General features: G+C 34.3%; 1 protein-coding gene across 2 annotated transcripts; it reads left to right on the forward strand.

Annotated features, from left to right (window-relative positions):
- Positions 1 to 632: 632 nt before the first annotated feature.
- LOC107948304 (sodium/hydrogen exchanger 8-like) lies at positions 633 to 23,576 on the forward strand. 2 transcript variants are annotated; one of them, NM_001398468.1, is made up of 24 exons: positions 633 to 774; positions 993 to 1,231; positions 2,639 to 2,689; positions 2,812 to 2,903; positions 3,853 to 3,930; positions 4,004 to 4,161; positions 4,345 to 4,446; positions 4,660 to 4,777; positions 5,418 to 5,470; positions 5,546 to 5,611; positions 5,919 to 5,963; positions 15,690 to 15,745; positions 16,506 to 16,690; positions 17,102 to 17,149; positions 17,241 to 17,348; positions 18,809 to 19,040; positions 19,624 to 19,926; positions 20,678 to 20,775; positions 20,929 to 21,060; positions 21,168 to 21,386; positions 21,497 to 21,703; positions 21,837 to 22,101; positions 22,533 to 22,852; positions 22,943 to 23,576. In NM_001398468.1, exons 2-24 carry the CDS (start codon positions 1,027 to 1,029, stop codon positions 23,258 to 23,260), a joined length of 3,459 nt encoding a protein of 1,152 aa, NP_001385397.1. In that variant the 5' UTR covers positions 633 to 774; positions 993 to 1,026; the 3' UTR covers positions 23,261 to 23,576. The 2 variants fall into 2 exon arrangements, with proteins under 2 accessions (NP_001385397.1, XP_040949443.1); XM_041093509.1 differs by having other exon boundaries at positions 681 to 1,231.
- Positions 23,577 to 23,882: the final 306 nt, after the last annotated feature.

Below are 23,882 nucleotides of genomic sequence, written 5' to 3' on the forward strand. Positions count from 1 at the left end.
TTTCTTTAAACACATTTAAACAGTAATATTTATTGATTTTTAAAATAATTTTTTTATCAAAATTTTTAGGGTAAATTATGCAAATAATCACCTAATTATACCCACATTCTTGTTTTGGTTATCCTACTTTAAAATTTTATAGATGTGGAACGCCTCTGTTGTTAAAGCTGAAAGTTTTGGTTAAAAAATTTAAGGATCAAATTGATAGAATATGTAAGTATTGAGAATTAAATATGATATTATATTAACTAAAAAAAGACTTTTGTTATCAAATTAATGATGGATGACCAAAACATAAACAAATTCAAACATTAATGTCTACATTAAAAATTTTTAAAGTTGAGAAACTATAACAAAAACACGAACATAATTAATTTACTATTTGTATAATTTACCCAAACTTTTATATAAGTACATATTTATAAGTTACAAATATAATAGGAATCAACCTTAAATCAAAATCATGCTCAAAAGTTATAATAAAATAAAGAGAAAATAATTTGAAATATCGAAATTTCAAAAAAAAAAATCAACTTTTCCATTAAATAAAACTGAAAAGAAAAATTTAAAAAAAAATAAAAAATTTTCCAATTTTGCTTTTCTGGATGGAGACATTAGTAGGGGTAATTAAGAGCAGCTAAGAGGGTGGTGCCATCGTTTCCAGTTTTTCCGTTTAGAGAGGAGAGGGGAGTAATCTTTTTCTTTTTTTTTGGATCAGACGGCAGGGAAGTGTTTTTAGAGAGGGGATGTGTTGAATCCGGATATTACGATAAGGTAGGTACTTAAAGCATTAGCAGTCATTTTGTCACTATTAATAATATATTATTCTATTATTATCAGTATACATGTAGCATTACAACCATGGACTCAAAAGGACGAAACATAAAAGTGATTGATGTAATTTGGCGAAATCTAATGACCTAAAATGTAAATTACATGAAGAATATATATTAATAAAGTTTCAAGTGAATTTTATATAAATACATGAGAAGGAGATAGCAAGCAGGTGATCTGAGTTGTAATAACATGGAGGAAGTGAAAGAGTATCTATACGTCTTACCGTCAAGAATGCTAGAGGAAATTAGCTCCAGTGAATCGGAGCCAGTGGATGCGGTCATCTTTGTTGGGATTTCTTTGGTATTAGGAATCGCTTCCAGGCATCTTCTTCGCGGCACCAGAGTTCCTTACACTGTCGCTTTGCTCATCATTGGCCTTGGTCTCGGCTCTCTCGGTTCGCCTCTTCCTTCCTTTACCACTTCTTATTTATCATAAGAAAATTTAAATTAGCAGCACAGGAGAAGTAGGATTATCCATTGGACTTTCATGGAGTTTTGACTTTTTATTTTTATTTTTATTTTTTCTATTTCCAATATATCAAAATTTGTTAATTTCGTTGTTTTGATGCAAACTTCATTTGGTTTTTATAATCCCTTTGCCTCCAAAATAGATCATTAACTTGACTCATCTAAAGTCAATATTGTAAGTCACAAGATCTAAGCTAAGATTTTTCTTCTTTAGTTTTGCGAGAAAATTAGTTCTAATTTCTGGGCATTTCTTTCGATCTGCTTTTCTCTTCTAATATTACTTCGATTTTTGATCTTCTAAACCAATTTAAGTATACTGATATAAGTTCAACTTTGGTACTTTGATACACTGACCGGAGTTTCCTTCTTAACTCGGTGAGTTAAGAGTTTACCCTCTTGTTATTGTTATTATTATTATTAATTCTAAAAACTACACAAAAATTCATTCTTCTTCTCATAATATATATATTATTTCTATTATATACACACGCCACTTTAAAAATTAAAAAAATAAAAATAAAACAATGCAATTTAAAGGGTTAAGACATGCCACTCCACAAGCGAAACTGATTAGTGTATCCATTGTTTCGTTAATTTTTGAGAAATTATACATTATTGAAGTGATATATAATCCTAGAGTATATTTAGAAAAAGTGACCATAGCAGTGCTCAGCTTTACTTGTTAAAGTTAAAAATTTACAACGTCAAAAAAGAATTCATTCTTAATGTTTTAGCTATTCTGGATACAATCCAGCTGGTGGAGTTTAAGAATCCTGTCAGGTGGATGGGATAGTTTTCTTAATATATATTATATTCCATATTCCATTTCTGAATCTGAACTCTTTTAAGTGGATTTTTTTTTGAAAGGCTTTTAAGTGGAAGTTAGTTTACAATTACCAGTGAAAATTGATTTTAGTTGGTAAGAAAGATAGCATAGCCATAAACAAGGTCTTAACTGGAATTATGATTTCATTCTTGATTAAAAGAAAAAAACTTGGCACCTGGTTCCAAGATACTGGAATTGGTGGCTCATTCAAGTTCACAAGAAACAATCTCAAGGTCATAATTTCTCTCTATATAGGTGTAATGTGTATTTTTAATCGTTAGTGAATTTCTTTTCAACTTCTATCGCATTTTTTACTGCTGTTTCCTGGTTGTAAAGTTTTTATTGATCAATACGTGAGGATCAAGATATGGTCATACTAAATTGTTTGGTTGTTGCAAGTTTGTTGCTTTTTTTTCCTGTTCTTTAGAACATGGTCTTTTACCATTTCTTTTAGTTGTCCCTGGAAGTCATCTACTCAATGTCAATGTCGTTGATCCTTGCTTTGCAGAATATGGTACAAGTCATAAATTAGGAAGGATTGGTGATGGCATTCGACTTTGTAAGCTTTTTAACTTCATTTTATTCCCTTCCTTAGGCAAATTTAAGATAGTTTTGATCGGAAAAAGTACCTATATTTCATCAAGAATCAACAAATTTAAGGGTCTTACTTCTGATTTGCAGGGAACAACATTGATCCTGACCTTCTATTAGCTGTTTTTCTACCCGCATTACTTTTTGAGAGTGCATTTTCTATGGAAGTGCACCAGATAAAGGTCTGTATTTTCACCTTGGCTTATAAGTCATAAGAATTTCACTTTCACAGTTTTACTGAGGAAAGCATGCTTCTAAATACCAGTCATTTGAATTCTTTAATTCAAAAACCTCTGTTCTATCCAATTGGTATTTTGTGCTGACAAACCAACCAACTGATCCAGTCACACTGTTCTTTTCTCTATTTGATGAATGGTAGATTTGTTTGTCTTGTTTGCTAGTATTGTACCTGTTTGTGCTGGGTAGCACTGAGCGGTGTTATCCACTATAGGTAGATTTGGGGGTTTTAATGGCTTATTTTCAGGTTGATCTCTCAACCTTTAGCTAAGGGCTTTTAGTTGAATGTTCATTACCTTCTACACAAACTTGTTTTACAAGACACCTTATGTAAAATTTAAAAATTTGTAGCAGGTCTTCTCTGAAAGGAAGAATGTTAAGTGTTAATCCTCCTCCTTCTCTCCTATAGGTTATTTGTGCGAATCTAAGCATATTTTTTTTCTACTATTTGGTTATTGATTGTCTTGCTTCATTTACCACCTTTTTTCCATGTTTCGGGCTTGGAGAGGGAATGGGGAGAGAGAAGAGGAGGAGAAAGGAAGGGGCATTTCTAACCCTCTATTCTTTTATGTTTACCTTCCTTCCCTTCAATCCCATTCTAGTAGTAGTCTTTATTCTTTCTTTAGTTTTCTTTCCCCCTTTGTCCGTGCCTGTCAACTGGTTTCAATTTTTGGTAACTACTTATGGTTTTAGGCTTGTTACTAGTTTCGAAGGTTTTTTTCTTCCCTCCTGTAGTCCAACTCATTTGTTTGATTTTTAATTTCCCAAAGAAAGGAAAGATTACCAAACTTTTTCCTTTTACCTCAGCTGGTGTATGTTTGTAACATTTTTCTATCGTTTAGATTATGACTTAAAACCTTATTTCTTGAAAAGCTATGGTTTGGGTGTTAACAGAGGTGTATGGCACAAATGGTTCTGCTTGCTGGTCCTGGAGTTATTATTTCAACCTTCTGTCTTGGATTTGCTCTGAAGGTATTCCATCTTCTGTGCTTAGAAAATTGATTTTTTTAATTCTGTAGTTACATTAGCCATATTGACCTTGCAGATCACTTTTCCATATGAGTGGAACTGGAAAACATCACTGTTGCTTGGGGGACTTCTGAGTGCTACTGATCCTGTTGCTGTTGTGGCTTTGTTGAAGGAGCTTGGTGCTAGCAAAAAACTGAGCACCATAATTGAAGGAGAATCCTTAATGAATGATGGGTATTTAATTTAGAAATTTATCCTTTGATCTTTTAATTGTGCCGTATAAAACACTCCATGTTATTTGGTGCATCAGATTTTTTGAAGCCAACATGTTGCTTAAATATATTAAATCTTCCAATGTCATTTCATGATTTTTTTCTTTTACATATGCTATAACTTTTTGTTAATTTGTGTGTGCAGGACAGCAATTGTGGTCTATCAGTTATTCTTTAAAATGGTAAATGGAGAGAGCTTTAGTTGGGATGCCATTATTGGATTTCTGGCCAAAGTCGCTCTTGGAGCGTAAGTATCCTTCATTTTCTCAAGCAACTATCACAGAGAGATTAAGATGTATAGCGAATAAATAACTAAAGGGGAACTTTGTCACAGACAAGTCCTCTAAATGGTTCTCTCTGAGGCAATAGTCCTACTTGCCTTCAAGCTTGAAACCATTCACTCTGCAACAGTCATTTTTAGGAATCATCTCTGATTTTAGGACTCTACTCTTGGTTTCAGTGTCGGCCTTGGAATTGCTTTTGGGATAGCATCTGTTTTGTGGCTTGGATTTATTTTCAATGATACAGTGATTGAGATTACATTGACAGTTGCTGTGAGCTATGTTGTTTACTTCACTGTATGTTTCTCTCCTATCTTTTAGACACCTTTCTGAAAGGTTTTTCATCACATTGGCATTATTGCAATCTATTATAAACTTATAAATGATAATTAAAGGTTTCTTAAATAGGAACTTCAAATGATAATCCGGATTGAAGAGCTAAATCTTGAGTCTCAAAACCTGTTATCTCTATGTTCTGAAGCTTTTGGTTTCATTGAGCTGTTTGCTCCCTTCTTCCAATGTTATATTGTTATATAATTCAAAAACAAGTGAAACATATCAGGGTAAAACAGCATAAGAAACAATACAATCTCCAGTTGTTTCCAAGTCATGTCTTCATCTTCTAGGGAGTTCTACAGGAAGAAGTCTTTACTTTTTCTCAGTTGTAGTGTGCTAAAGTTTTAGCCATTAACAACTAAATTAGCATCATGATTTTGTATATTTGAGTTTAGAAACCACCTAATTATAACTGAGTCCAGTCTTGTTCATGACAAAGTTTTTTCATCAATTTATTTCTAATATATTTTCATAAGAAAGGTGCATCTTTTACATAATCAGTCTGAAAATATAGTCAAATGTAATAGCATATAGCATACAGTAATTTATCAACTCGAAAGAGCTCCATGGATGATAACTTAATGTGCATTTTATGTTATAGGGTCAAGAAGGTATTGAAGTTTCTGGTGTTTTGGCAGTGATGACTTTAGGAATGTAAGTAGAACAGCTCTACATGATTCCTTTCTAATTCAAGAAAACAAATCTCTTGAGGCTGTGATCTATGGACAGGTTTTATGCTGCTGTTGCGAAGACAGCCTTTAAGGGTGATGGTCAGCAGAGTTTGCATCACTTTTGGTATGCCTTTTGCCTTTCTAGTTTTGTGTAATATCCTCCTATCTTATTAATGATTTTGAAGGCGTAAGTGGAGTATGCAGTCGTTTCTTGCATGCTTGAATTATTTTGTTGATGAAAAAAGAAAGGAAGAAAAGCCATTCACATAATGATGTGTACAGTGTCTACTGTGACTGCTAGGAATATGAGATGTCTTAGTGGATTTTGATGCATATAGGTTTATTTACATAGATGTAATGTATTAACTAAAATGAACTTCATGGGCATTTACCTTTAACTATGTTGTCATCTTTTCCTTTTCGTTCTTCAGGGAAATGGTTGCTTATATTGCAAATACATTAATTTTCATCTTGAGGTAAGGCCTTATTTAACCTTTATGGTCCTTTATCTTGTAACTTAGCTTATTTCTGATTTATATATATTATAAATTCTCAACCGCTTAAGTTCAAATGTATAATCTTCTAGAGTTGAGATTTGATATGTAGTTGCTTTGGAGCTTAGAAATGATTGAAACGAATAATAAGCCCTACAGGTGAGACCAAGTACAATTGAGGCATCATGCCTAAAGGTCTTAATTATCAGTGAAAACATTCAAGGTGATGGGTATACTGCTTACAGTACTAAATGGTTTTGCGAACATGTGTTCTTAAGAAACTATATCATAAGCTTTCTTAATGATCTGTTTCAGTAGATAAAAGACATCTTAAATATATTCATACTGCATGAAAATGTTTCCAAAAAGTATAAGCCATCAGTTTTACTCATCAGTAACATGAATAAAGCAGACTGGTTCCTTGATTGCAATGCCTCGAATATGTGGCAAAGGCATGTCTACACATTCTTAATGTTCTTCGTTAAGTTTGACCCAAAATAGAAATGGGTTTTATCTTAAAAGGAGGTTTTAGTTTTTTTGGATAATTGAAGTTGCAAGTTTTATCCCTGGTCACTAGAACTAAAAGTCCAACACTCTACCAATAGGCAGCATGACCATTTACCTTAGAACTAAAAGTCCAACACTCTACCAATAGGCAGCATGACTATTTGCCTTAGGAGGAGATTTCAATTGTGAATGCTAGAAATTTTTTATTTTGAAAAGGACGCCTTTGCTTATTTTAATTTTCTCTGTTAAATATAGAATTAAACAAAAAATATTTTTGTGATGTAAAAAATGGTTGGATGTCCCCATTTCACAAAGCATAAAAACTTTTATGTAGGAGAGTAGGTCAACTGATTGGATCTTCCAAATTTACTAGGAGATTTAATTGAGTTCTTTATCAATTATCATACCATAATTGCATAGAATTTGTCACTTGATTCTCGTTTGCTTGTATTTTTGTGTTCCTTTTTGGCCAATACACTTGTATCTTTTATTTAATCTCTGATATCATGACAGCAATCAAGGTAACTAATAGAGTTGATATTAAAATCAGACTAGCAAACAGACTTTTATTCCCCTAACTGTTTTAGAAAGGGTGCAAAAAAAATAAAAATTCTTAATTACTTTCTTTGAATTAATGAATTATGACATTTTTGAAAGTTTCCAAGAGAGCTTTTAATAAAACTGTTCTATTATTATTAACTAAAGAACTGAACTTAAATAGAGAAAACAATCCTAATTCTAAATGGGACAATAGTTCCCTTATTCTAATAAACTACTAAAAGATAAAATAAAAATATTCTTAGAATATGAATAAAATTTATCTTCCTAAATAAGATTTATCTACCTAAATAAATTTAAAATATATACATATTTCAACACCCTCCCTCAAGTTGGTGCATATATATCAATCATGCCCAACTTGCTTACAAGAAAATCAAAAGAGTCATTCGGTGAGTATGTCAGCGATCTGATGTTTTGAAGGAACAAACGGCATGCACACTTGGCCTTCTTCAATCTTCTCCTTGATAAAGTGTCTATCAATCTCAACATGTTTAGCTCTGTCATGTTGGACTGGGTTGTGAGCAATACTAATGCCAACTTTTCCATCACAGTACAACTTCATTGGTGAAGTTATTGGTTTCCTCAGCTCTTCCATAATTCTTTTTAACCACATCATTTCACAAATGCCTTGAGCCATTGATTTAAACTCAGCCTTTGCACTACTTCTTGCTACAACACTTTGTTTTTTGCTTCGCCAAGTCACAAGGTTTTTCCAAACAAATGTACAGTATCCTGATGTAGATCTTCTATCTGTTATTGAGCCTGCCCAATCTGCATCTGTATAAGCTTCAATTCCTCTTTGTTCGGATTTCTTGAAGAATAAGCCCTTTCCAGGTGAACTGTTCAAGTATCTTAGAATTCGAAACACTGCTTCTTCATATTCCTCCATTGGAGAGTGCATAAATTGACTCACTAAGCTCACTGCAAAAGCTATGTCTGGCATTGTATGTGATAAGTAAATTAACTTACCAACTAATCTTTGGTTCGAAACACTGCTTCTTCATATTCCTCCATTGGAGAGTGCATAAATTGACTCACTAAGCTCATTGCAAAAGCTATGTCTGGCATTGTATGTGATAAGTAAATTAACTTACTAACTAATCTTTGGTACTGCCCTTTATCAACTAATCGACCTTCTTTATTTCCAAGTTTTACATTTGGATCAATTGGTGTGTCAGCTGGGCGACAAGCACTCATCCCAGCCTCTATTAAAAGATCAATCACATATGTTAAGAACAGGCTTTTTCTATTCCATTTTATTTATAAGACATTACATAAATATTTATACACATAGTAAGCCTAACTTAGGAAACTCTATACTAGGAAACAGACTAACTCTAGGGATACTGTCTAAAAAAACAGCCTTAAAGTTAGGGATAGTAATCAGTAAAATATTTACAGAATCCTATCTGATACACTTAAATATTCCTTAATTAGTAAACTGTAATCTGACACTCCCCCTCAAGCTGGGAAGTGGATATCATCCATTCTCAGCTTGCTTACTAGTTTTTGAAACAACTTTCCAGACAACCCTTTGGTAAGTATGTCTGCTAGTTGACCATCAGTGGACACAAATGGAGTGCAAATTAAGCCACTGTCCAGTTTTTCCTTTATAAAATGTCTGTCAACCTCAAAGTGCTTCGTACGATCATGTTGAACTGGATTATGTGCAATATTGATAGCAGACTTATTATCACAATACAACTTCATTAGACCTTCCCACTTGATCTTCAAATCTTCCAAAATAATTTTTAGTCATAATAGCTCACAAATTCCAAGAGCCATCACCCTAAATTCAGCTTCAGCACTAGATCTAGCCACAACATTCTGTTTTTTACTCCTCCAAGTCACAAGCTTGCCTTCTAGGAAAGTACAATAGCCCGAGGTTGATCTTCTATCAACCATAGACCCTGCATAATCTGCATCAGTATAGGCTTCAAGGGTTAAATTCTCCCTCTTTTTAAATAGGATTCCTTTACCTGGTGTGCCCTTTAAGTACTGTAGAATTTGATACACAGCTCTAAGATGTGATTCTTTGGGGTTGTGCATAAACTGACTTACAACACCGACTGCATAGGCAATAACCGGTCTGGTATGAGACAAGTAAATGAGCTTCCCCATAAGTCTTTGATATGAACTTTTATCAACTGCTGCATTTTCTAGTGCATCTCCAAGTCTGTGATTCATCTCTATGGGTGTGTCTGCTGGTTTACATCCCAACTTGCCTGTCTCTGTCAACAAATCAACTATGTATTTTTGCTGAGATATGAAGATTCCCTCCCGAGAGTGTGCCACTTCAATACCAAGGAAATATTTTAACTTTCCGAGCTTTTTGACTTCAGATTCTTTTACTAGGCATTTCTTTAAATTCTCCATTCCTTCCAAGTCATCACCAGTCACTATAATGTCATCTACATAGACTAATAAAGCAGTCACTCCCCCTGAAGATGAGTGTTTGACAAACAGAGTGTGATCTCCTTGACTCTGTTTATACCCCAACTTGAGCATTACTTTGGTAAATCTTCCAAACCAAGCCCTCGGAGACTGTTTTAGTCCATACAAAGCCTTTTTTAGTCTGCAAACTACCTGTTCTGTATTTGGACCGAATCCTGGTGGAACATCCATATAGACTTCCTCCTCAAGATCACCATGTAAAAAGGCGTTTTTTATGTCAAATTGCTGTAATTTCCAGCCTCGGTTGGCAGCTAGTGACAACAACACTCTCACAGTGTTCATCTTTGCAACAGGGGCAAATGTCTCAAGTTAGTCTACTCCATACATTTGAGTGTACCCTTTAGCAACTAATCTTGCTTTGTACCTCTCCAAAGAACCATCTGATTTATACTTCACTGTGTACACCCAGCGACATCCCACTGGTTTCTTTCCTCTCGGTAATTTCACCAAGTCCCATGTCTTATTTTTTTCAAGAGCTTCCATTTCAACCTTCATGGCATTTTTCCAATTCTCATCTTCTAATGCCTTGGATACAGTTTTGGGAATGGAGATAGAATTTAGGCTAGTAAGAAAGGCTTTGTGGTTATGGGACAAATTTTTGTAAGACAAAAATAAGTACAAGGGATGTTTTGTACAGGCTCTAATCCCTTTTCTAATAGCAATGGGAAATTCATCTAAATTTTCAGTAGTTTCAGTAGTAGGTTCAGTAATTACCTCAGGTTGTATAGGAGAAGAAGATGATTGAACTTGCACTGGTGCCTTCTTCTTTGAGTAAACCAGTAAAGGACGAGTAGTGTCCTGAATCCTTCTTTGTGATTTGGGTGTATTAGGCTCTGTTTCAAGTTGCTGGACAGGAGCTGGAATGTGAGTGTTTGGTTGCTGGACGGGAGCTGGAATGTGAGTGTTTGGTTGCTGGACAGGAGCTGGAATGTGAGTGTTTGGTTGCTGGACAGTAGCTGGAATGTCAAGAAGAAAGAATTCTCTGTCCTTATCTTCTGTGAATAAGATCTCCACTTGAAAATAAGGACGAGTAAAGAAGTTCTCTTGTTCTGCAAAAGTAACATCCGCTGATACATAAAATTTTTTTTGTGGCTGGATGATAGCATTTGTACCTCTTTTGAGTGGAAGAATAACTGAGAAAGACACACTTGACAGCTCGTGGATCAAATTTTCCTCTATTTTGAGAATGTACATGTACAAAGGCAACACAACCAAATATTTTGGGAGGAAGGTTACTTGAAGTACTAAAATCAGGAAAGAATTTTGCTAGAACTTGCATAGGACTTTGAGATTCAAGGACTTTTGTAGGCAATCTATTTATCATATGAGTAGCAGTTAAAACAGCCTCCCCCCAGTATTGTTTAGGGACATTTTTTTGGAACAAGAGGGCTCTTGTAATAGCTAAAATGTGACCATTTTTTCTTTCGGCAACACCATTTTGTTGGGGTGTGCTAACACAAGATGACTCATGTATAATGCCTCTTTCTTGGAAATATGATGAGAGAAACTGATTGAAATAGTCCTTGGCATTGTCTGACCTAAACCTTTTTATTTCAGCTCCAAATTGTGTTTTGATCATGTTTTAAAAGATTGGAAAGACAGACCTTACATCAGATTTCTGTTTTAAAAGAAATATCCAAGACATACGGGTACAATCATCAATAAAGGATACAAACCACCGAGCCCCAGAAATATTTAAAATAGTGGATGGTCCCCAAACATCACTATGAATAAGAGTAAAAGGAGCGGATGTTCTTTTATTGCTTACCGGAAAAGAGGTACGTATATGTTTTGCAAGTTCACAAACATCACAATGGAATTTTTCAATAGTTAATCCTTTGAACAATGAAGGAAACATAATTTTAAGGACTCTAAACGATGGATGACTAAGGCGGAGGTGATGGAGCCAAATTTGGTTTTTATTGGTTTTAATAGATTCGGATATGAAAGATAATGGTGAGGAATTCAGAGCACTAACTTCTCCACTGGATTCCTCAAGATAGTATAGGCCATTTACTTCCTTAGCATGTCCAATCATCCTCCTCGTATTCTGTTCCTGAAAAGGACATCGATTGTGATAGAAAATCACACTACAGTTAGAGTCTTTAGTAATTCTTTGGATGGATAGAAGATTGGTAAATAGTTTTGGAACATGAAGGACATTTTTAAGAGTAATGGTTTTGTTTATAACAATATCACCCTGACCAGCCACTGTGATCACAGAACCATCGACTACTGTTATCTTTCTACTACTAGGGCAAGGTGTATATGAAACAAATTTTTGTGAGGAGTGGGTCATGTGGTCTGTAGCTCCTGAGTTAATGACCCAAGAATTTTTTTTGGGTATATCCGAGATTTTAGAATTTTGAGAAGAGGATATACCTGAAAAAACCAAACCACTAGTATCTATTGAAGGAGATTTTTCCAATGATCCCATCAGATTCTTCAACTTCTCAATTTCTTCTTTACTGGACTCAACAGATGATTCTTGAGAATTCCCTTCTCCAGTGTTGCTGGTTTTGACAGTTTTAACCATGTTTCTTTTGAACAAATTCTACAGGCTTGATGGTTGATCGGGAATGAGAAGAAGTTGCCAGACAAAGAAAAAAAATCCCAGAATTTGAGCTAAAAACTTGGCTCTGATACCATGTTAAGAACAGGCTTTTTCTATTCCATTTTATTTATAAGACATTACATAAATATTTATACACATAGTAAGCCTAACTTAGGAAACTCTATACTAGGAAACAGATTAACTCTAGGGATGCTGTCTAAATAAACAGCCTTAAAGTTAGGGATAGTAATCAGTAAAATATTTACAGAATCCTATCTGATACACTTAAATATTCATTAATTAGTAAACTGTAATCTGATAACATATTTTCTCTGAGAGACCACAAGACCTTTCTTTGATCGAGTAACTTCCATTTCAAGAAAGTATTTCAAAGGACCCAGGTCTTTGATCTCAAACTCCAATGCTAGATGCTCCTTGAGACGTCTTATTTCATCCACATCATCTCCTGTAAGAATGATATCATCGACATAAACTATAATAACTGCTATTTTACCTTTTTGCGAATGCCGATAGAACATTGTGTGATCAACTTGCCCTTGTGAGTAACCTTGTTTTTTAACAACTTGAGTGAACCGTTCAAACCAAGCTCGAGGAGACTGCTTGAAACTATACAAAGATTTCTTAAGTTTACATACTCGAGTTCCAAATTTTTCTTCAAAACCTGGAGGAGGATCCATGTAAATTTCTTCTTCAAGTTTCCCATTTAGGAAAACATTCTTCACATCTAGCTGCTGTAAAGACCAATCAAGATTAACAGCAATTGAAAAAAGAACTCTAACGGAATTTAGTTTGGCTACTGGAGCAAATGTTTCAAGACAATCTATCCCGTATATTTGAGTGTACCCTTTAGCCACCAACCGGGCTTTGTATCTATCTAAAGATCCATCTGATTTGAATTTGGTTGTGAACACCCATTTACAGCCCACTGTTTTTTTACCTACAGGTAATTCCATTGTTTCCCATGTACCTGTTTTTTTAAGAGCGCGCATCTCCTCTAAAATAGCCTCTTTCTACTCAGGAACCTGTAAAGCATCTTTCACATTTTTGGGTGTTTTTACAATATCGAGACACGAAACAAAGGTTGAGAATGTTGAAAACAAGGCTTTATAGGATACAAAGTTAAACATGGGATATTTGACAATATTTCTAACACCTTTTCTTTTGGCAATTGAAATATCTAAATCAGAAAATTCATTGGCTGGATGATGAGCTTTACCTGGACTTTTGATAGGATCTTGCGGGTCGGATTCTTGGTGATGAATCTGGTGGATTCCACTTTCTTGATTTCAATTTCTTCTTGAGTAAACAATTAACTCATTTATTTGTTCTTTATTCTCATGATCAGACTCTACACCTTCATACTCCTTTTCATTAAACATTAACATCATTAATTTCTGTGTTAATCATAAATTCGCCTTCCCCATTATTAGAATCTCTATGTTGTATATTCCTAGTCTTTTCTTGATCAATTATAGAATCTTCCTTAGTATAATTCCCTCCCTGAAGATTAGAATCAAAATAAGATTGTGTTTCAACAAATGTGACATTCATGGTAACAATAATCTTCCTATCAATTGAATCATAACATTTGTAACCCTTTTTATTAGAAGCATAGCCAACAAAGACACATTTTGTTGCTCTAGGATCTAGTTTAAAGACACATTTTATTGCTCTAGGATCTAGTTTACCTTGGATGTGAAGATGAACAAAAACACTACACCCAAAAACTTGGAAGGATAAATCTGTGATTAATTTAGAGTTAGGAAAGTTATCTTTAAAGAGACGAAAAAGGGTTTTATAGTTTAGAGTTTTACTGGGCATTCTATTAATAAGATATATAGTTGTTAACAAGGCTTCGCCCCAAAGATAACGTGGTACCTGACTAGTTGACATCAAGGCTCTAGTTACTTCCAAAAGATGTCGGTTTTTTCTTTCTGCAATCCCATTTTGTTGTGGTGTATTTGTACAAGAACTTTGGTGGACTATTCCATGTTTGGTTAAGAAAATACCTAATTGGTCACTAAAAAATTCCCGACCATTGTCAGTCCGAAATACTTCTATTTTCACACCAAATTGTGTTTCCACCATAGCATAAAAAGACTGAAACACATTTTTAACTTCAGACTTATCTTTTAATAAAACACCAACAAATTCGAGTATGATCATCAATAAATGTGACAAAATAACGTTTTCCTAAAAAAGTTGAGACTCTTGAAGATCCTCAAACATCACTGTGAATTAACGAAAAAGTTTGGAGGCTTTATATTTTTGAGGTGGAAAGAATGACCGATGATATTTAGCCAATTCACAAAATTCACAATGATATGAAGGAGGACTTTTATTTTTAAATAGATTAGGTAACAAATATCTTAAATAGTAAAAATTAGGATGTCCAAGCCTATAATGCCAAATCATAACCTTATCAAAATTAGAAACAGAATTTAAACATAAAGTAGTTGTTGGTTGACTTAGATGGTCGGCTTCAAGAAAGTAAATTCCACCAAATTTTTTAGCATTGCCAATCATCCTCCCCGAGACCATATCCTGAAATTTACACATAGAGGAGTCAAATATAACATGACAATTTGAGGACTGGGATAATTTACTGACCGATATGAGATTACAAGCTAGATTTGGCACATGTAAAACATTATGTAAAACCAAGGAAGACGAAATTTTAACAGTGCCTTTCCCAGCTATTGCCGAGAGGGACCCATCTGCTACTTTGATCTTTTTGTTTCCTGCGCAAGGTGTGTAAGTTAAAGAAAGAAAATGACTACTAGTCATGTGATCACTAGTTCCAGAATTAACGATCCATGTGTTTGTTTTATAAGGCTTGACACTGAGAAAAATAGAAAAATCAGTACCTGGTTGGGCAAAAGAGGAAGAAGGATTATTGGATGAGTTAGGAATAGAAGAATTCATCCGAAATTGTGGTGATTGAAAAAATTTGTGTAGATGCTCTAATTGTTCCTTAGTGAATGGAGACACTTCCAGAGAACTTTGGCCCTCATAATTTAGTTGTTTGGAAAGCTCTGCTATCCCCTGATTGTGAACCACGACCATTGCCACTCTTTTTCCTTCCATTTGTTGGTTTCCTATGGAGCTTCCAACACGTTTCTCGAGTGTGCCAATATTTTTTGCAGTGATCGCACCAAGGTTTAACCATGATGTTACTAGATATTTAACCTAGCTTAGATGCCATGAAAGTTTCCAAGAGAGAAGCGTGGTGGGCCCATAACCCAGAGGTCCCAGGATCGAAACCTGGCTTTGATACCATGAAAGTTTCCAAGAGAGCTTTTAATAAAACTGTTCTATTAATATTAACTAAAGAACTGAACTTAAATAGAGAAAACAGTCCTAATCCTAAATGGGAAAATAGTTCCCTTATTCTAATAAACTACTAAAACATAAGGGAAAATAGTTCCCTTATTCTAATAAACTATTAAAAGATAAAATAAAAATATTCCTAAAATATGAATAAAATTTATCTTTCCTAAATAAGATTTATCTACCTAAATAAATTTAAAATATATACATATTTCAACAATTTTGAGTGATGAAAATATCTTCCATTGATAAGATACTTGTTTTTTCTGTTGCTTTTGCAGTGGAGTTGTTATAGCTGAAGGCATTCTTGGCAATGATAAGATATTTCAGAACAATGGTACTGCTCACTTTTGGTTGGTGTTTCTAAAATTGGATGCTAGAGTATAGTTAATTTCTTTACATGTTTAGAGCAATAAGCTCTCCGCAAAAAGTGATTGAAAACAAAAACGAGCGTGGTAAAGGATATATTTAATGAGCTAAGAAATTCACTGTGTGGGACAAAATGAGTTTCTAAAAATTTAATATTAGGCTTAATTTCAGTACCTCTTTTAGCAATAAGCATGCCAGAAAAAGTTATTTAAAAAGGATCCTGCTAAAAGATATATAGAACTAAGAGAGTGACAAAACAACATGGTATTAACTTAGAGATCTTTTGGATTAGTTTATGATACTTGTTAGTTTAAAGGCACTATGATTTGGGATAAATCATATATTACACTATAAAAGAAAGCACATTAAGCTCTATCAAGTTGGCACTATCTGGCACCCAATGCTGCTTTGAACACTATTATTTTTTATTTTTATCTTTTTAATATGGAAAGGAGTAATATTACTGTATTTGAAAAAAATTCAGTTAACCATCTTCCAATTTATTTTCTCTAGTTAATCGCACTTAACTATTGGAGTAAAGAAAGTTTTATATTTCTTACAGCTCTATGCTCTTTATCATCTTCTCTCAAAAAATCTTGTTCATTCTCTTCATCTTATGTTTTTTCTAAAGTATACAAGGTTCCATAACTCTCATCGTTCCTCTTTATGTCTACCCAATGAAACAACTTTTGGGTCGTGGAAAAATCATAAATCTGTTTTTGTTTCAGGAAATTCATGGGGTTATCTGATTCTTCTGTACATCTTTGTCCAAGTATCACGTTGCATTGTTGTTGGAGTATTATATCCATTCTTACGATATTTTGGATATGGTTTGGATTTAAAGGAGGCCGCCATCCTAATATGGTCGGGGCTCCGGGGAGCTGTTGCATTATCACTTTCTCTCTCTGTTAAGGCAAGTTTGCATGGATTATCTCCTACATGTTTACGTATTTATATTTTACATGAACTCAACTTCTTGATGGCTGATTATAATGCTTAGGATTTTATTGAATGTAAAATTTTGTGGCTTTAAATTTGCACATCTCTTGATTATGTTTCGTTGTAATTTTTTAAAGGCCAACATGCCGGCTAGTATTGAAACTCTTGTATGTTTTCTTTAAGATCTTCATATAACATAGCTTTCAATTCTAAGAAATTAATTGGCCAAAAGCGAGCTCTATAACACATCCTTCTCAGTGTATAAAGCAAACAAAATGCTACATCATCTGCATGCATTGTGATGATTACTATATTATATTAAGATATTTTTTATGGTTTAATACTGATTTAAATTTATTTTGGTTGAATTCTTGATTGTGTTTAGCGTTCCAGTGGCGGCTCATTTAATCTCAGCTCTGAAACTGGAAGCCGGGTGAGTTTTTGCGACATGCTTCCTGGTCACATCGTAATGCTTCATCAATATATATCTGGAAAATCACATTGATATTATTAATTTACTGCAGTTCATTTTCTTCACCGGTGGAATTGTATTCCTGACACTTATTGTGAATGGATCAACCACACAGTTCATTTTAAATTTTCTGGGTCTGGATAAACTATCAGCAGCCAAGGTAATTGCTCACTTACTTCCATGAATATTTTAAATCCACCCCTCCCACATGGTGTGGCGGTTGCTTAATATTTAGAAGATTCTAATTTTGTATTGCATGATTTTGATGGATAGGTTTGATCTTTTTGAATTCTGCTTTTGACTGAAATCCTGTGGGAATAATTTGGGCTAGTAAATGGATAAATATTTAAATCTTTTTCAAAATCGTGTTATTGAGCATCCAACCCAAAACCAACTTGCAATGGTTAAAGGGATCCAACCTGAACATTTGACGAAGCATCTAATGTAAAATCATTTGGAAATAGAAAGAGCAGTCAGAGTTGAATAATTTGCTACATCAAACTCAATACTTAACTCTTCTGGGGGTAATACAACTTGAATATATTATGCTGAAAATTTTCAATTGCAGCTCTAATGGTTTATAAGGGTGACGGTGTTATTTTGTCGAATCAATAACCTTTTGATAATTTTGACTGAGACGTAGTCAACGATAAAGATTATTAAAATGGTGTAACATTGCTAAAGATAAAAATTGGAAAGAAATAAAAGGTCAAAATTTGCTATTAGTCCCTGTACTCTGTATAAGTTGTGGATTTAGTCTCTATACTTCTCGAATTTTGAAATTTTAGTCCTGACCAAATGGTGGCAATCAAATCTATTTGGTTAAATTATATTATTAGTCTTGTGCTACGCGTAAAGTTGTAGATTTAGTCCATGTTCTCCAAGTGGATCATTCATAGTCACTACGTTTCTCAAATTTCAAAATTTCAGTTTTAATTCAAATAATAGTCGTTAAATCCATTCATTGACTTTTTGTGAGTAATATGTGAAAATAGCAAGCTCAGATGACATTACACATGCAATTATAAATTTGCCACATCGAAAGTTAAAAATAACATAACTTAATTTAATGAATTTGATAGCTGCTATTTGGTGAGAACTAAAGTTTTAAAATTTGAAAAGTACAAGGATTGGGAATGACCAAATTAAAGTACAAGCACTAAATTCATAACTTACACATTGTACAGGGACTATATCAGAATCTAACCAAAAAAATATGCACTTTTCCTGAATGGTGCATCTAGAAATGTTTCTGAAAATTGAAAATAAGTACAATATGTACTTATTTCAAATTTACTTATCATATCATGTTAAACTCATGTTAGACAGAATAATAAGAAAATGTATAAGGTGCATCTTTTGGGGCCATGTTCATTACGGATATTATTGTGTTAAAAGAACTTCCCTATATTTTCCTTCCAAGGTATTTTGTCTGAGTTTGGATTAGTCTACTTAATTTAAGTTTCTGCTTCTTCTTTTTTTTTTTGTGTGTGTGTGTGTGTGTGTGTGTTGGGGGGGGGGTTAGAAGGACATTGTTTCTTTTTTTTTTTTTTTTGTCTTTTCCGTTACTTTTGTTGTAAGATCCCATTTTCTGTTTTGCGTTTATATTTGCTTCTACAGAAGCGTATACTAGACTACACAAAGTATGAAATGTTGAACAAAGCATTCGAGGCTTTTGAAGACCTCGTAGATGATGAGGAACTTGGACCTGCTGATTGGCCTACAGTAAAGAGATACATTACAAGCTTAAACGATTTGGAGGGGGACCGTGTGCATCCTCATACTGAATCTGAAGCTGATAATGACCTGGACCCTTCAAACTTGAAAGATATAAGAATACGACTTTTAAATGGTAAAAACCTCACATTCTTTTAGTCTTGCTGCACAATTTTCTATTATTCATTTACTGATTGCCAGTGCAATCATGCTTTTTGTTCCTGTCATTGATGCATTAATCCTCTTAAAGCTGGGTTACTCTGTCAAGAGCGTGAACTCTAATCCTGGCACTTTTCTCCTTTGTATCTTCGTCTTTTTCTTCACTTTTTAATGATACCAGATTTTAGATGTTTTTTGCGTAGATGCTATGGGTTGATGTGTTGTTCTTATATAGCATCCATGTACAGAGATTTTTTGTGCTTTCAATCACGGATGTGTTGCCAATCAGTTTTATTTCTTAACTCCCTACTGAAATTTCATGTTTATAAACTACCGGGATCTTCTAGCATTCTCAAAGAGGATTTCTCTGATCACTCTGTTCTGAGAACTATGGTGTAACTGTCTCTGATCACTCCAGGATCTTAGATTGCATTTTATTATTGCCTTGAAATGGAAAACCCTGCTACCATGCTCTTCAATATTGAACTTCGATTCAATTCATATGGAAATGTTGCTTAATGGTTTGTGGCTAATTTGAGAATTGAACATTCTTGAAACAGGTGTCCAGGCAGCATACTGGGGAATGCTTGATGAAGGTAGAATTGCACAAAGCACAGCAAATCTGTTGATGCAATCTGTAGATGAAGCTGTTGATGCGGCATCTCATGAACCTTTATGTGATTGGAAGGGCTTAAAATCTAATGTGCAGTTCCCGAATTATTACAAGTTTCTTCAGAGAAGCATGTTCCCACAAAAACTGATTACATTTTTCACTGTGGAAAGGCTGGAAAATGGGTGTTGTATTTGTGCTGCATTTCTTCGAGCTCATAGAATAGCACGACGGCAACTTCATGAATTTATAGGTAATAATCTTCCCATGACGTATCACATTGGCTTTCTTTTCAGTTTTCTCATAATTTCTTTCTGTATATTTGGTTTACTTGAAACATAGGCTTCCAGCTTCCAATCCTTATCTTTTTTAAAAATACATATTTTACATATTGCATGCCTAATTGTTATATACATGCCAAGATCTTGTACAGAATCTAATTCTCATGGCTTTAATCTATTGTTTAAGATGTTTATGGACATTTTTGAGAAAGAAGTGAGCCAAAATGAAAAACAAATCATTTTGTGAATGTTTGGTTTTCAAAGGAAAAACTCCTGTACGTTGCCTTAATCTCCACCAGAAAATGGTCATGAAATAAATGAAATATAGTTACGAGGAACACAAATATTATCAATGAACTTATACAAGAATATAGGAGATATCCGCTTACAAGATAGGTTTGCCTCATTAGAATTGAGGTACAATTGATGTTTCCTGAAAAGGTGCACTTGGAAGTTGGGCACAGTTCTGTCTTTCGATTTCTGTTTTAAAGCATTTTTTTTCCTTGCCTTTGTTCCTTAGAACTGAAATCTGATCTTTCCATTACTATGAGAAAGCTGGGTGGTACATTTATATGAAAGCAGCATTTCATGAACAAAAAACCCTATATCCATGAAAGAATTTCCTTCTTTAAATAAGTTTTCTTTCTCTATTGACAATATGATCACTAGAGTAATCCAATCTTTTGAAACAAGTTTATTTCTTATAAATTCACTTCTATTTAGGTGACAGTGTAGTTGCTTCTACTGTAATTGCTGAAAGTGAAGCTGAAGGAGAAGAGGCGAGGAAGTTTCTGGAAGATGTCCGTATAACTTTTCCTCAGGTTTGTAAACCAATTGTATTTATCCAATACCCTTTCTCATCTCAATTTCCTTTTTTCTTCTTTTAGTGAGAGCATTTTTAGATTACTGAGATGACTATAATATTTAGTAGTCAGTACTTTAGGTTTATTAAGCTGTTTTAAAAACATGTTCAGGTTTTACGTGTTGTGAAAACAAGACAAGTGACCTACTCAGTACTGAACCATCTGATTGATTATTTACATAACCTCGAGAAGGCGGGGTTACTGGAAGAAAAAGAGATGCTTCATCTTCATGATGCTGTCCAGGTAGCTTTCTGTGATCATTGGCAAATTGCATGTTGAGGTGGTTTGTTCCTTTGATATTGTGTTACAATAATACAATATTATGTTTTTCCCTTCTTTTTTTTCTGCAGACTGACTTGAAGAGGCTCTTAAGGAATCCTCCATTAGTAAAGATTCCAAAAATAAATGATATTATAAGTGCTCATCCTTTTCTAGGTGCCCTTCCTTCTAGTGTCCGCGAATCACTAGAATGTTCTACAAAAGAAAAAATGAAAACACGTGGTATGACACTTTACAAAGAGGGCTCTAGACCAAATGGTATTTGGCTTATTTCAAATGGTGTTGTCAAGGTACCTAAATATTTATGCATGCAAGACAAAGCTTGTGAAATCTTATTAAATATATAACTTCAGTTTTTTTCTTCTAAACATTTCTCGAGTTAAACATTGTCATTTGGCAGTGGAAGAGTAAGAGCATACGAAACAAGCACTCAATGCATCCAACTTTTACTCATGGGAGTACGTTGGGCTTGTATGAAGTATTGGTTGGAAAACCATACATCTGCGACATGGTCTCAGATTCCATGGTTCTCTGTTTTTTTATTGAAAGTGACAGAATTCTTTCAATGCTAAGGTCGGATCCTGCACTAGAAGATTTTCTGTGGCAGGTAAAATTGTTGCTTATAATTTGGCTATTGAATTCTCATAACTTTAGCTTACAAGTGTGAAGGTCAACAATCTGCGGTGTCATTTGAATTGTGGTTAATGGAGCTCTCTGTTTCCGTTTTTCTGCCGTCCCAGGAAAGTGCTATTGTACTTGCCAAACTCTTGTTTCCTCAAATATTTGAGAAAATAGCGCTGCATGATTTGAGAGCTCTTGTGGCAGAAAGGTCATCAATGAAAACATACATTACAGGGGAATCAATAGAAGTGTGTCACCAATCTGTCGGCTTCATGTTGGAAGGGTTCATCAAGCCCTCACATGCTGAAGGCGAACTCATCAAATCACCAGCAGTTCTTTTGCCTTCACAAGGGAATCAAAGTTTCTTTCATGCAGATAAGTCAGGTGACTTCATCATCTTTATAATTAAACTGTGTCCTTAAGGGCCCATTTGTTTCGTGGAAAATAATTTCCAGCAGTCATTTTCCACAAAGCAAACAGACCCTTAATCCTTATCTTTTTCCTTTGGTATCACCTTCTGTCCTTTGCTTCCTTCTCTCCTAGACCTGTTATTGAGCATGATTATTAGTATTGGGTAAGGCCTGCCTAGTACCCTGTTTGCTTTATATTAGGTGGAGTGGCCTAACTTTAATATAAGACGATAGAAAACCCTATATTTAGCAGATGGGATTTCAATTACTATGAGACCACAACCCCTTATGTGAGGTTAATTGGGCCAAAATGGAACTTGATTGCAGTTTCATAAACCAAGCATTATATATGCTCCTTTTTTGCTCTAAAGAATCAAGTTGACTACTGATGTTTCATGAAAACAGGTTCTACAACAGCCAGTTTTTCTCATCAGCGATCCGGGTATCTACTTGAGACAAGAGGAAGCGTAATATACCAAGTTGAGACCAGAGCAAGAGTAATTATATTTGATATTGCAACACTTGAAGGCAATAGGGTTTTGCGGAACAATTCATCTTCATTTAACCTTTCACATAGATCTTTAACTAGAGAACATGGAGGTCTTATGAGTTGGCCCGAACATTTCTTTAGGGGAAGACAACATACACAAAATCATGACGCAACTGATCAACAAGTAAACAGATTGTCAGCAAGAGCCATGCAGTTAAGCATATTTGGCAGTAAGGTATGTCGAGTCAAAGAATTGATTACTATTACCACACAGAACGCTTCTGTTTTTGGATCTAACTGCATTCTTTTATGTTACCATGAAAAGGTAAATTTGCCACAGCGTAGCTGGAGTTTATCAAGGATGAATCAGTGTCAGCCAATAAACAACCCGTCATATAATAGATTTCTTTCATTCCCTGGCCATCTACTGGTCTCTGCCGGATCAGAAGGAGCTTCCACTATGAGGAAGAATAACAAAGAAGCTGGAAAGATAACAAGGCGAGTACCCTCAGCACAAGCGAAGAAGATGGACACGAAAGAGGGTCACGTAAATGATGATTCAAGTGATGAATCTGGCGGTGAGGATGAGATCCTGGTAAGAATCGATTCGCCTAGTGTACTATCATTCCACCAGACTTCTTAAAGGTTTGTCTACATCCTACCTATTCATGGCTGTGATTTCTTGTCCCACTGTTGTATCACTATAGGATTGCTTATGGTGTCTTTTTATGTGTAGCATAATATCTGTAGTTTGGTTATGAATAAAAGCTTGGTTTAATTCATGCACCAAAGAAAGAAAAAAGAGAAGCTTGGTTTAATTCGACTCATCTCGTTTTTCCATTCAACTTTTATTAGTTAACAAGTCTTTGTTTTAGAAAAGAGGGAGCTCAATTTCTGTATCAGTCCTGAAACTATGGATTTTTCATTAATTATTGAATTAAATGTTTGGATTTGTGAAATTTATACTTGGATGATTAAATCAAAATTTTTTATTGAAATTCAGTGGTATAACTTAGTTGATAAAGACTAAAAAAACCATATTTTTAATAAATGAGTAAATAATATAATATGATTATTTTTGTATTTTTTAATTCTCTATATAATACATAAAAAAAATAATTTTGTTTCAATTTTAGATTTAGAAAATTTGTTTTTAACTGGAAAAGCAATTAATTTGTTTCTTGTTTAAATTGATGTCCGGACAAGAGCTTGAATGGGACGCTGAATAAAGACATTAAGAAAAGAGAGTAAAGGTACAACCAAAA

This window comes from Gossypium hirsutum, chromosome A03 (assembly GCF_007990345.1).
Source record: "Gossypium hirsutum isolate 1008001.06 chromosome A03, Gossypium_hirsutum_v2.1, whole genome shotgun sequence".
In the NCBI taxonomy this organism is placed as follows: Eukaryota; Viridiplantae; Streptophyta; class Magnoliopsida; order Malvales; family Malvaceae; genus Gossypium; species Gossypium hirsutum.